Here is a 13,282-nt window from a genome sequence, read left to right as displayed (position 1 = left end):
TCTATTCATTTAATTAGGGGTATTTTTGTGAAAATTTAATTACTTCATCTTGAACTTTAAAAAGGGTCTTATAAAATGAAACAACAAATTTTCGCAAAAGGTCTTATACTCTTATATATTGGGATGAAGGTAGTATTAAAGATTAGGTGTAAGACCTCGTGTGCATAGTTTAGTTGGTAAGGACATTGCATATAACTAGTCACCATGCCCGTACGTTTGCACGGGTCAAAAATTGTAGATCAATTCTATTATATCTATTTTGACTAATAAACAAAATAATTCATACGCGTATAAATCAAAAATATTTATTGTCTAATTTATTTCCACCAACTTACATAAATATGAAAGTACAAACAATCCTATAAATTACGAAAAATTTCTTTATAAACGACATTTGAAGTGGTATTTGTAAGATTGCTGTTATCATCAACGATTAAAATCTTCCAACCATTTATCGATGTGACTCTTGACACAGCAACATATAACTGACCATGCGAAAATACCCATAGCAATTCTCCATGCCGCCACCAATCTATTCCACTTGCCACTAATTTTATAATGCTTGTATGGAAAAGAACCACATATGAGAATACAATTTCATATGTTCCCACGGTCATCAACAATCTCAATTCTCAAGTGTAGTCATTTTCTTCTTAAAAGCTTTCTCACCAAACTCTTCATACGGTACCATTTAAGAAAATAAAAACATAAAATTTGTGTGAGTAAATATATTTATGTAACACATTGTATCATAAAATACATTGTTATAAAACTTACCAAAAACTCTGTTGTAATGTTATAAGCAGTTAATTTTTTCTCGAAAGTGGTGTCATCAACACCAATTTCATGAGTATACAGTAGATCTGTATCTTCTGATAGACCATCTACGAAGTCAGACTCAACACGTGATTTGTCTATTTTGAATTTCATAGGAGGTTCAAATTTTGGTAGATCTATAACTGCACGAAACCTATCGCATAAAATTATACCAAATTGTAACCCAAGCCCCCGTAGGTCCAATATTTTAAAAATCTTTTAAAGCATACCAGCCATGTATTAAATATATATTGTTGTTAATTTTTTTGACTAATACTTCAAATTCCCAAACGGATCAACCAATTTTGCAAAACGGTAAATTTCATCTCGAAAATCAACAGAAAACATTTTCAGAAGCATCACTGCACCCTATAAAAATAACGCACAATAAAATTTAGAATCGAACAACATTGAGAATTATAGTAAAAAAATTCTAATAAAAAATTAAGAACTGTAGTAACTTCGGTTACGCAAAACTCAACGCAGTAGGTCCGAAATCTAACTTGTAATTCATTAACCAACTTCTTCTGACCGGATAAAGGATTGAGATTCAAAGGACCTGTTTTAATATATATATTAAAAAATAAAGCTAGCAAATTTTTTTAAAACAATATCGATTTCATAAATAAAGATGATAAATCACGACACAGAATGAAAATTGATACACACCTCTGAGTAAATTAAGTGCAAGTGTGACAAAATTGATAACATGAGCCATTGAAATGTGAAAAGATTTTTTTTTTTACGTAAATATTGTAAAAGTTGTTAGTACGAGTGATATTCATTGATAATATATATAACTGTGATGCACAAAGAATTTTTACATCAATATTTTTTTTCCCGGTTTGATTCTAATTGTGACTATAAATATGGGCTAAAATGATTTGATTACAATATACTTCAAATTGTTTCAATCATCATTAATGTCTAATTATTATTTGAAAAATAATAGCTATAGTATAAATGGAAATTGAAAATATGGTTTTGCATAAACACAATTTAGCGTATAATCAAACTTAAAAGGTGAAAACAAGTCACTGCCAAACAAACTTGACAAAGGAATCAACACATGTAGAACGTTGGATTATTTTTTTTTTTAAATTAGGTTAAGAAACTTCCTAATAAATAATTTTTTTTGCTTAAAAAAAAAAGAAATCAATAGTTTTTTTCTTCAAGATTTGTGTTTTTCTTTTGTGGCTGATAAAAATATAAATTTACATAGGTTTTTTTTTTAAAAATCGATAATGTCTAATTTCATGTAAAAAAAAAAAACTAACTTTTTTTTTGAAATCGATAATGTCTAATTTCATATACAAAAAAATAAACTATAATAATTTTTAACAGCTAAAAATTTTAATTTTAATTTTTTATTTTCATATATGCATACTAAATACATATTCCAATATCAAAAAAATAAATTTGAGTTAAATAAAATTTATTTCATGGTGGTTAACTGATATATGAAATATTTCCTATTTGAGTATATATAAATAAATTAATACGGCAAGATTTATTATCAATTGTAAAGTTTCGATATGGTTAACACCTTTTGGACATAATCTCAATCACAAATGGTTTACATATCATAGTGGTTGAAAGACTTTATTCATAGTAAATGACCCCGGGTTTGATTCCCACTGACAACACATTTCTTTTATTGTTTTTATAAATTAGATAGTGAAAAAGTTCCCTCCAAAACTGCATATGCAAATTAGGGTTAACCTAATTGCATATTATAACCATTATATACAACTAGAACTTTGACTCATGTGATGCATGAGTCTAATTAGGTGTAATATGTAAAATAAAAAATAAAATATAAAAATTCTAAGAGCATTTTCAATAAGAGTAGTATAGGGAATTCATGGACTAATTATTCTATATTTGTTTATGTGCTTATTTCATATTTTATATATCTTTAAATAATTTTGGAACCCCATCGTTTTGTTTACTTATTAAAAAAAATTGGTGATAACTAAAGGTTAAAAAATTGATGATAATTGTCGTATGAAATCTTTCCTATGAAAGTTGATGGAGCTTAACGCTTTGTGGACATAATTTAAATCACAATTGGTCTGCTAGTGCATATTGTATCAATTGATCATCGGTTAATATTAAATCTGCAATGTTAAAATCAAAATAATAAATGTGATTAGTGACATGACTATGGTTGTGTTTGGTTGTATTGCAAAAAAAATTGATTTAGCAGAATTGAGTTTGATAATAATTTTCTAAATTACACGTGATAATAACTTTCTAAATTTCATATGATAATTATTCTCTAAATTTATGATCCGGTAGAAAAAAAATCATTGATCAGGAAAGACATAAAAATATTTCGTGATGAATAATATAGTCAACAATAATTTTGATATGGTATACTTTTAAAATTGATGGTGCTTATCAATTATTGCACATAATTTTAATCACAATTGATATATTTGTCATAATGGTTGGAAATATTGCCTTGCACTGAAGTGTTGCGGGTTCGAATAATGGTCAAGACAAAATTGTATTATTTTTTAATAAAAATTGCAAGATAAAATGGAGGGAAAACAGGAAAAACAAATTAGGGTTTAGAATTTGCTTGTGTATACAAGCTTATAATATAAAAGATGTCACTTGGGTCCACTTAATTATATGCACTATAGTGTTAACTTAGCTGTATGTATTATTTATATAAGTTATTTTGATCATATTTTTTTATTAATATATAAAGACAAATATTATCATATAAGATTTGTTAAATTTGTCTCGATTAATATTTTTAGAATATCAATTTTCATAATTTTTAATAATGCATAATTAAATATAAGTCTATTTATATACTATACATTTGGCCCAAAAGAAAAGTCTAAACTATACATTAATTTATCAAAACCGGGGAAAAAAGTAACCAAAGGATATATATGCCTAGAAGTAATATAATTTAGTTTTTTTTTTCTTTGTTAATTTAACCGTTCATTTCCTGTATATTATAATGAATGAAAACTACAATTAGAAAATAAACAACGAGTTAAACGACTATCCGACTTTTAGAATAGTACACTAAACTTAGACATTGTAACTAATGATACATCTAAGCATAAACCATATTGGCTTAAAATGTTGTAATTCTAGTTGTAATAAATTATTTTCGTTATATACTTAACATTTTATTAATATATAAACCTCATGAATTCAATTGTTACAATCAATAAATTACCACTTCTACAATTTGGCTTGAAACTCAACACCAATGGCTCGAGTTCAATTCTCCATGGGAGCAATTTGTTTCATACTTGTCCTAGCTTATGGCACCCTAAAATGTGTCCAAGGAGCAGAATCTATACCAGGTCTTGGTATCAATTGGGGTGCTCTTGCATCACACCCTATGAGTCCTAGCATTGTTGCAAATATGTTGAGAGATAATGGAATTAAGAAGGTAAAACTTTTTGATGCAGATTCTTGGATCGTTAAGGCTTTTTCTGGTATGGACATTGAAGTCATGGTCGGAATTCCTAATGATCAACTGAGTAAATTTGCTAGCAGTAGTTCGGATGCAGAAGATTGGGTAAAAATAAATGTCACCAAACATCTTCATAATGGGGGTGTGAATATCAGGTGTGTGTGTGTGTGCTCGTGCGCATGCATGTATAATGTTATTTTCCTATACAATAGACACCACAGTTATATATTTTTGCATTGATGACATCATAACAATATAATAAATTTATTTATTTTATTTATAGAAAAATTAGAGAAGGAAAAAAAAATTAATAATAATGATATTTATTTTGTTTGAAAAAATATTTGAGTTTTGTTTCTTGTGTTATTGCAGATACGTATCAGTTGGAAATGAACCATTCTTGAAAAGTTATGGCTCTGCATATGTGCAGAAAACATTCCCGGCTATGCAAAATATTCAAAAAGCTCTTGATAAGGCTGGGCATGGAGACATAGTAAAGGTGACTACAGCTTTGAATGCAGATGTTTATGCGTCTAATTCAAACAAACCATCAGATGGAGATTTTCGAGATGACATTCGTGATGTTATTAAACAAATACTTGAATTTCTACACGAAAGGAATTCGCCATTTCTCGTCAACATATACCCTTTCCTAAGTCTATATCAAAGTGAAGGTTTTCCAGAAGATTTTGCATTCTTTGATAACCAAAGCATGACAATTAGTGACAATAATACACAATATAGCAATGTGTTTGATGCAAATTTAGATACTCTTGTTTGGGCATTAAAAAAGGCCGGTTATGGAGACCTTAAAATTGTTGTTGGTGAAATTGGTTGGCCAACTGATGGTAACAAACATGCTAATGCTAACAATGCAAAAAGATTTTACCAAGGATTTCTTAAAAACATGGCTAGCAAAAAAGGAACTCCGATGCTCCCCGGACCAATGGATGCTTATCTATTTTCTCTTTTTGATGAGGATTTAAAGAGTATTGCACCTGGTTTTTTCGAACGTCATTGGGGAATTTTTCGCTACGATGGAAAGGCGAAGTTTCCTATAGATTTTTCTGGTAACGGAGAAGAAAAATGGCCACAAGAAGCAAAAGGTGTTAAGTACCAAGAACATAAATGGTGTGTCCTAAGCGCAGATGTTAAGAATTATTCTTTGGTGCCAGGGGCATTAGACTATGCTTGTGCTGGTGCTGACTGTACAAGTTTAGGATATGGTTGTACTTGTGATAATTTGGGATTAGCTGGTAATGCATCTTATGCTTTTAACCAATTTTTTCAAGCAAGAGATCAAAGTGTTGAGGCATGTGATTTTAATGGAATGGGTAGTATTGTAACAGAGGATCCATCAAAGGGAACATGCTTATTCCCTATAGAAATTGAGAGCAGCGGAGTTATAGTAACATCAATGCGTATGGTGACAATCCTTTTAATTGGATTGTCATTATTTTTTATAACATTGTGAATTTAATAAAATTTATGTTGATGGTATATATATCATTGGAGCATGATTGATTAATAATGTAGATATGCCATGTTTGTGTATTTGGTGGGATTTTTAACCTTGTTGTAATTTCTTTTGGTTAGTTGTCTCAATTTATAAGACTGTTTTGGCAAAAATATATGAATTAATAAAAGTACTTTTTTGCATTAAATTTGTCAATATGTACACCATTTTTTTAAAATTACTCTTCAATTATTAAGAGATAGAAACATTGATCTTTTATTTCTATTCATTTAATTAGGGGTATTTTTGTGAAAATTTAATTACTTCATCTTGAACTTTAAAAAGGGTCTTATAAAATGAAACAACAAATTTTCGCAAAAGGTCTTATACTCTTATATATTGGGATGAAGGTAGTATTAAAGATTAGGTGTAAGACCTCGTGTGCATAGTTTAGTTGGTAAGGACATTGCATATAACTAGTCACCATGCCCGTACGTTTGCACGGGTCAAAAATTGTAGATCAATTCTATTATATCTATTTTGACTAATAAACAAAATAATTCATACGCGTATAAATCAAAAATATTTATTGTCTAATTTATTTCCACCAACTTACATAAATATGAAAGTACAAACAATCCTATAAATTACGAAAAATTTCTTTATAAACGACATTTGAAGTGGTATTTGTAAGATTGCTGTTATCATCAACGATTAAAATCTTCCAACCATTTATCGATGTGACTCTTGACACAGCAACATATAACTGACCATGCGAAAATACCCATAGCAATTCTCCATGCCGCCACCAATCTATTCCACTTGCCACTAATTTTATAATGCTTGTATGGAAAAGAACCACATATGAGAATACAATTTCATATGTTCTCACGGTCATCAACAATCTCAATTCTCAAGTGTAGTCATTTTCTTCTTAAAAGCTTTCTCACCAAACTCTTCATACGGTACCATATAAGAAAATAAAAACATAAAATTTGTGTGAGTAAATATATTTATGTAACACATTGTATCATAAAATACATTGTTATAAAACTTACCAAAAACTCTGTTGTAATGTTATAAGCAGTTAATTTTTTCTCGAAAGTGGTGTCATCAACACCAATTTCATGAGTATAGACAGTAGATCTGTATCTTCTGATAGACCATCTACGAAGTCAGACTCAACACGTGATTTGTCTATTTTGAATTTCATAGGAGGTTCAAATTTTGGTAGATCTATAACTGCACGAAACCTATCGCATAAAATTATACCAAATTGTAACCCAAGCCCCCGTAGATCCAATATTTTAAAAATCTTTTAAAGCATACCAGCCATGTGTTAAATATATATTGTTGTTAATTTTTTTGACTAATACTTCAAATTCCCAAACGGATCAACCAATTTTGCAAAACGGTAAATTTCATCTCGAAAATCAACAGAAAACATTTTCAGAAGCATCACTGCACCCTATAAAAATAACGCACAATAAAATTTAGAATCGAACAACATTGAGAATTATAGTAAAAAAATTCTAATAAAAAATTAAGAACTGTAGTAACTTCGGTTACGCAAAACTCAACGCAGTAGGTCCGAAATCTAACTTGTAATTCATTAACCAACTTCTTCTGACCGGATAAAGGATTGAGATTCAAAGGACCTGTTTTAATATATATATTAAAAAATAAAGCTAGCAAATTTTTTTAAAACAATATCGATTTCATAAATAAAGATGATAAATCACGACACAGAATGAAAATTGATACACACCTCTGAGTAAATTAAGTGCAAGTGTGACAAAATTGTTAACATGAGCCATTGAAATGTGAAAAGATTTTTTTTTTACGTAAATATTGTAAAAGTTGTTAGTACGAGTGATATTCATTGATAATATATATAACTGTGATGCACAAAGAATTTTTACATCAATATTTTTTTTCCCGGTTTGATTCTAATTGTGACTATAAATATGGGCTAAAATGATTTGATTACAATATACTTCAAATTGTTTCAATCATCATTAATGTCTAATTATTATTTGAAAAATAATAGCTATAGTATAAATGGAAATTGAAAATATGGTTTTGCATAAACACAATTTAGCGTATAATCAAACTTAAAAGGTGAAAACAAGTCACTGCCAAACAAACTTGACAAAGGAATCAACACATGTAGAACGTTAAATTCAGAGGAACAGGGTGAACTATTATATTTACAGCAGCTGCTGATGGATGTGGATGTGATGCAGGATAAGTCAGATCAGTGGAGATGGACGCCGGACAATAAGGGGATGTTTTCAGTTAAATCTGTCTATTCTCTACTGCAAAATGGTAGAACTGCGCGGGAATTGAACACAAATGTATTAACATCTTTGCAGGGGATGTGGAATAACGATATCCCATCAAAAGTTGGTGTTTTTGGTTGGCGATTACTTATTGAAAAATTACCTACAAGAGCAGCTCTTGCTTATCGAGGTATTTTAACTAATTCTCATGATTTATCTTGTGTATTTTGTTTCAAGGAATTAGAGGACTGCAAACATCTCTTTTTCAATTGTAACTTGATGCAACAAGTGTGGAAAAGTATCTACCAATGGGTAGGCTGTGCGTATCATCATTATGAGGAAGGATGGAAGCATTTTAATTTCTTTGGTGATATTGTTAAATCGAAAAAGGGATCGAAAGTGAAACATTTGATATGGCTAGCAACCACTTGGTGTACTTGGAGGGTACGGAATAACATCATTTTCAGGGGTACTATATTTGATTGTAATCAGTTGGTAGATCAAATTAAGTTCATTTCGTGGTTTTGGTTTATTGGTCGGTCGGGTAGAGATTGCTCCTATTCGTACTATGACTGGTGTGTTAATCCTTTAGAATGTATTCTTAGCATTTGAGGAATTTCATTGTATTGTAAGGATTTGAGTACTTCTTGTACTCCTTATTAATACAATTTTTTGCTTATCAAAAAAAACACATGTAGAACGTTGGATTATTTTTTTTTTTAAATTAGGTTAAGAAACTTCCTAATAAATAATTTTTTTTGCTTAAAAAAAAAAGAAATCAATAGTTTTTTTCTTCAAGATTTGTGTTTTTCTTTTGTGGCTGATAAAAATATAAATTTACATAGGTTTTTTTTTTAAAAATCGATAATGTCTAATTTCATGTAAAAAAAAAAAACTAACTTTTTTTTTGAAATCGATAATGTCTAATTTCATATACAAAAAAATAAACTATAATAATTTTTAACAGCTAAAAATTTTAATTTTAATTTTTTATTTTCATATATGCATACTAAATACATATTCCAATATCAAAAAAATAAATTTGAGTTAAATAAAATTTATTTCATGGTGGTTAACTGATATATGAAATATTTCCTATTTGAGTATATATAAATAAATTAATACGGCAAGATTTATTATCAATTGTAAAGTTTCGATATGGTTAACACCTTTTGGACGTAATCTCAATCACAAATGGTTTACATATCATAGTGGTTGAAAGACTTTATTCATAGTAAATGACCCCGGGTTTGATTCCCACTGACAACACATTTCTTTTATTGTTTTTATAAATTAGATAGTGAAAAAGTTCCCTCCAAAACTGCATATGCAAATTAGGGTTAACCTAATTGCATATTATAACCATTATATACAACTAGAATTTTGACCCATGCGATGCATGGGTCTAATTAGGTGTAATATGTAAAATAAAAAATAAAATATAAAAATTCTAAGAGCATTTTCAATAAGAGTAGTATAGGGAATTCATGGACTAATTATTCTATATTTGTTTATGTGCTTATTTCATATTTTATATATCTTTAAATAATTTTGGAACCACATCGTTTTGTTTACTTATTAAAAAAAATTGGTGATAACTAAAGGTTAAAAAATTGATGATAACTGTCGTATAAAATCTTTCCTATGAAAGTTGATGGAGCTTAACGCTTTGTGGACATAATTTAAATCACAATTGGTCTGCTAGTGCATATTGTATCAATTGATCATCGGTTAATATTAAATCTGCAATGTTAAAATATGGTTAAATTTCAACGGAGTCAATTTTCTTTAATCGTTTGTTTTGCGATGACGACTATTAATAAGTGTTAAGGACAATCTCTTATGCATGTTGGGAGATATCTTCCGTCACCAGTGTTTTTACATGGTCAGTTGTATGTTGCGATTTCAAGAGTTACCTCTAGAAATGATTAAAAATATTGATTATTGACGAAGACGGTGAAGATACGACGAATAAGACTTCCAATGTAGCCTATAAAAAAGTATTTCGTAATATACCATAATTTTTGTTTTTGTACGAATGTTTTATTGTTTTTCTAAATTTATTGTTAAACTAATTTTTAATGTTACAATTATTATATATTTTTTTATTAATATTAGGATAATTAGATTGATACACCGCACGAATCGAAGTTCTAATTAAATCGTAAATGAGTACATATATACAAATAAAACAAGTCTGTTACCATTAGCAAACTTAATTTTATTAATTAAAACAATAGATCTTATCATTAAATCAAATTTTGATGCGCAAGTTTATATAAAAGACTTGTGTCATCTAATAATAGTGTAAGATTATCTTACATTTGCACCCTAAACAGCCATGAAAGTGATATTCTTATGGATATTATTTGGGAGTATCAGTGTCCACAATCAACAGTGTCATAAACGTCCGATGAGCTGGACCTAATATTACGTCATCAGAATGACGTCACCTTCACGTCTCAGATGTTGACACGTGTCACTGGCGGAGCCTTCGTTGCATCCTCCACGAAAATGTTTGGAAGGATCATTCTCCTTTATAACATGTAAAAAGAGCAAGCATATATTAGAATTAAAAAACTAAAGTATTTTTTCATTATTATTACATATATTTATTTAATTTATTTAAATATATATATATCAAGTGGATGCACCATGAAATTTTCTACTAATACTAATAGCAATTAGCTATGAAGCTGTCATAAAAGACCAAATTAAATTCTGTGGGGATTTTTGAAGTAGTTATCTATCTTTATCTTAATTATTTGCAAAAAAATGGATATTAGCTATTTTGGAAACCCTAATGCTTCAAACCCTTATCATCACTATAATAAGAATAATAATATAGCTCCTTCTTCTTCATCTGATTTCATTAACTTTTCTGATTATCTTGTGCTTGATGATGTTGTTTTTGTTGATAACAATAATAATATTAATAATCAAGAGTATTACTCATCATGGTCACAAAGTTCAGAAACTGAACAATCATCAGATAAGGCAGCTTCTAGTTCCACCACCACCACCACCGCCGATGTTGTCATTAATCAAGGATTAATCAGTGATGAAACCTCTATCAACAACAATAACACGACCACGACGATGCAAGTGCTTTTTATTTTCTTGATCTGTATTTTTGTTTTTCATTAAACAGAAATGGTTAATTACAACTAATAATACTACTAATGTATTAATTATATTTTGTGGAATGTTTGGTTTGACAGAAAGCGCAAAACTGGAGGGATTAAAGAAAATACAGTAGAAGTGAGCCCAAGAATCACGTTTAGAACGCGATCGCAGCTTGAGATTATGGATGATGGATACAAATGGAGGAAGTATGGAAAGAAGTCAGTCAAGAATAGTCCAAACCCAAGGTAATTTATTAATTATATATACATCACTTAACCATTCGTCTTAATCTTAGTTACATGTCATGATGAGTGTAAGTCTTTTAAAGATTATGTAAATTGAAAATAAATCAATGTTTGAGCACTTACATACACTTTAGTCATCCAATAAAAAACATGTACACGAAGCATGAATTATAGCCGTCAGATGAGAAATCAAGACCTGAGATTGTCTAATGCGTGTAACTGCGTGAAGTAGAATTTAGATCCATAGGATAGTGGCTGATGGTGGGTGGGTCTGATTAATTTGTTGTATGATCAGCAGCATATAAATGTATGGCGGCTGATATAGTTGATGGAGGGGACATGAACTATATAGATCCCAATAATTTATAGCTTTAATATTATATAGTAATGTATGGATTAATTAATTAATTAATTCTTGGCTGCTTAATTATAATTAGTAAAACAAATGGTGTAGAATTAATAAACCCTACTTGTTGAGCTACTGGCTCTCATTTGTTTGTCCTTTAGAATCCAGAAAAAGTAGTAGCAAGCAAGTTGATGTTTCAATTTGATGCAGTTAAAGACAAATAATTATTCTTTCTTTGTCTACATGATCAGTACTCTATGTTTATGTGAGATCATCAGCTAACTCCCACTTGCTAGTCGTCTTCGGCCTCGTGGATTTATAATTGCCACACTTTTGCATTTATTTGTGTTTTGGTTTTGTTCTTGAGGTGGGGTGTACTTCTAGTACCTCTTTATTTTCCTGAACTTTCTCTTGTACTGTTTTCGTTTCTGTATTTATATATAATATATTTGCCATTAAAAAAAAATTGTGTTTTGGTTTTGTTCTTGAGGTGATTGGAAATTAACAACTTAAGTTATTAGGAGCGCCTATAATTAAATTTGATTAGCTTAACTTACAAGTTAAAAAAACTTAACAATAATGAATGAATGAATGGTTTACATACATGCAGGAACTACTACAAGTGTTCAGGTGAAAGATGTGGAGTGAAGAAAAGAGTGGAAAGGGATAGGGAAGACTCAAGCTACGTGCTAACAACTTATGAAGGTGTTCACAATCATGAGTCCCCGTGCACTTCATACTACACTAGTCCAGTGTCTTCTAATTTGGTCTATTCCGATCAATGGACTTCTGCAAACTCATCATCTTCTAATTAATTTGGTCTATAGGTTATATACCATATTATTATATAGTAATTAGTAAGTATATATGTAGCTATAGGCTATAGCTGGCTACTCTTAATAAAAGGTTGGGAATTAGGTTTGATCGAGTTGCCAATTAAGTTGCATCGGCTATTATAGCTCGCCGTGCTATTTTTTTTAATGGCAAAGATATATTAGAAATTACAAAGAGTATAAGAAGTACTCGAAAGCTGAAACGGCGGGGAAAGATGTGCGTGGTATCTGTCCGGTGAATTTTGCGAGCCGTGTTTAGCTAGCTTCAGCTTCTAGCTATTCCTCTTTGTATAGGTCATCTTGCTTTGTTTTTGTGGCTCTTTTGCCACTTACATTCTGTTGCAGACTTACAGTGGTTAACTTGTATATAGTTTTTCCTCTCTTTTTCTGATATATCTTGTGATCAGTTTTTAGCGTGCGTTCAATAAAATTTTGTGGATTCCAAAAAACGAAAATTGGCCGGATAAAATTAATATATGGCAAAATTGTATTTTTGGCTTCTAAGTTTCACAAACTTGCAATTTTAGCCTCATAATTTTTAAAATAGCACTTTTGACAACCCCTTTTGCAAAAGGATGATTTCACTGATTTTGATCAAGTCAGCGCACACGTGACCAGTGACTCATACCACGTCAACATGTCTTGCCACGTGGACAATGACATGATGATGTGGCATGTAAATCACTTGCCATATTTGTGTTAACTTGACCATGGGTCAAAGTCGCAAATT

The 13,282-nt window shown here is 29.9% G+C and overlaps 2 protein-coding genes and 1 long non-coding RNA gene across 3 annotated transcripts; 2 read left to right on the top strand and 1 right to left on the bottom strand.

The window, feature by feature from the left end:
* Positions 1-3,951: 3,951 nt before the first annotated feature.
* On the top strand, positions 3,952-5,928 carry LOC123916851 (glucan endo-1,3-beta-glucosidase 5-like). The gene is made up of 2 exons (XM_045968416.1): positions 3,952-4,419; positions 4,637-5,928. Exons 1-2 carry the CDS (start codon positions 4,055-4,057, stop codon positions 5,736-5,738), a joined length of 1,467 nt encoding a protein of 488 aa, XP_045824372.1. The 5' UTR covers positions 3,952-4,054; the 3' UTR covers positions 5,739-5,928.
* A 4,228-nt stretch (positions 5,929-10,156) lies between these two features.
* LOC123918045 lies at positions 10,157-11,703 on the bottom strand. Its single transcript, XR_006812682.1, has 2 exons — positions 11,497-11,703; positions 10,157-10,537 (listed from the first exon to the last, which is right to left on the bottom strand). It is a non-coding gene; the product is annotated as an uncharacterized LOC123918045 (long non-coding RNA).
* Positions 10,585-12,945, top strand: LOC123918044 (probable WRKY transcription factor 51). Its single transcript, XM_045969980.1, has 3 exons — positions 10,585-11,103; positions 11,224-11,373; positions 12,330-12,945. Exons 1-3 carry the CDS (start codon positions 10,778-10,780, stop codon positions 12,532-12,534), a joined length of 681 nt encoding a protein of 226 aa, XP_045825936.1. The 5' UTR covers positions 10,585-10,777; the 3' UTR covers positions 12,535-12,945.
* The last annotated feature ends 337 nt before the right edge of the window (positions 12,946-13,282 follow it).

This window comes from Trifolium pratense, linkage group LG3 (assembly GCF_020283565.1).
Source record: "Trifolium pratense cultivar HEN17-A07 linkage group LG3, ARS_RC_1.1, whole genome shotgun sequence".
Lineage (NCBI taxonomy): Eukaryota > Viridiplantae > Streptophyta > Magnoliopsida > Fabales > Fabaceae > Trifolium > Trifolium pratense.
This window is presented reverse-complemented; position numbering and strand designations above follow the sequence as displayed.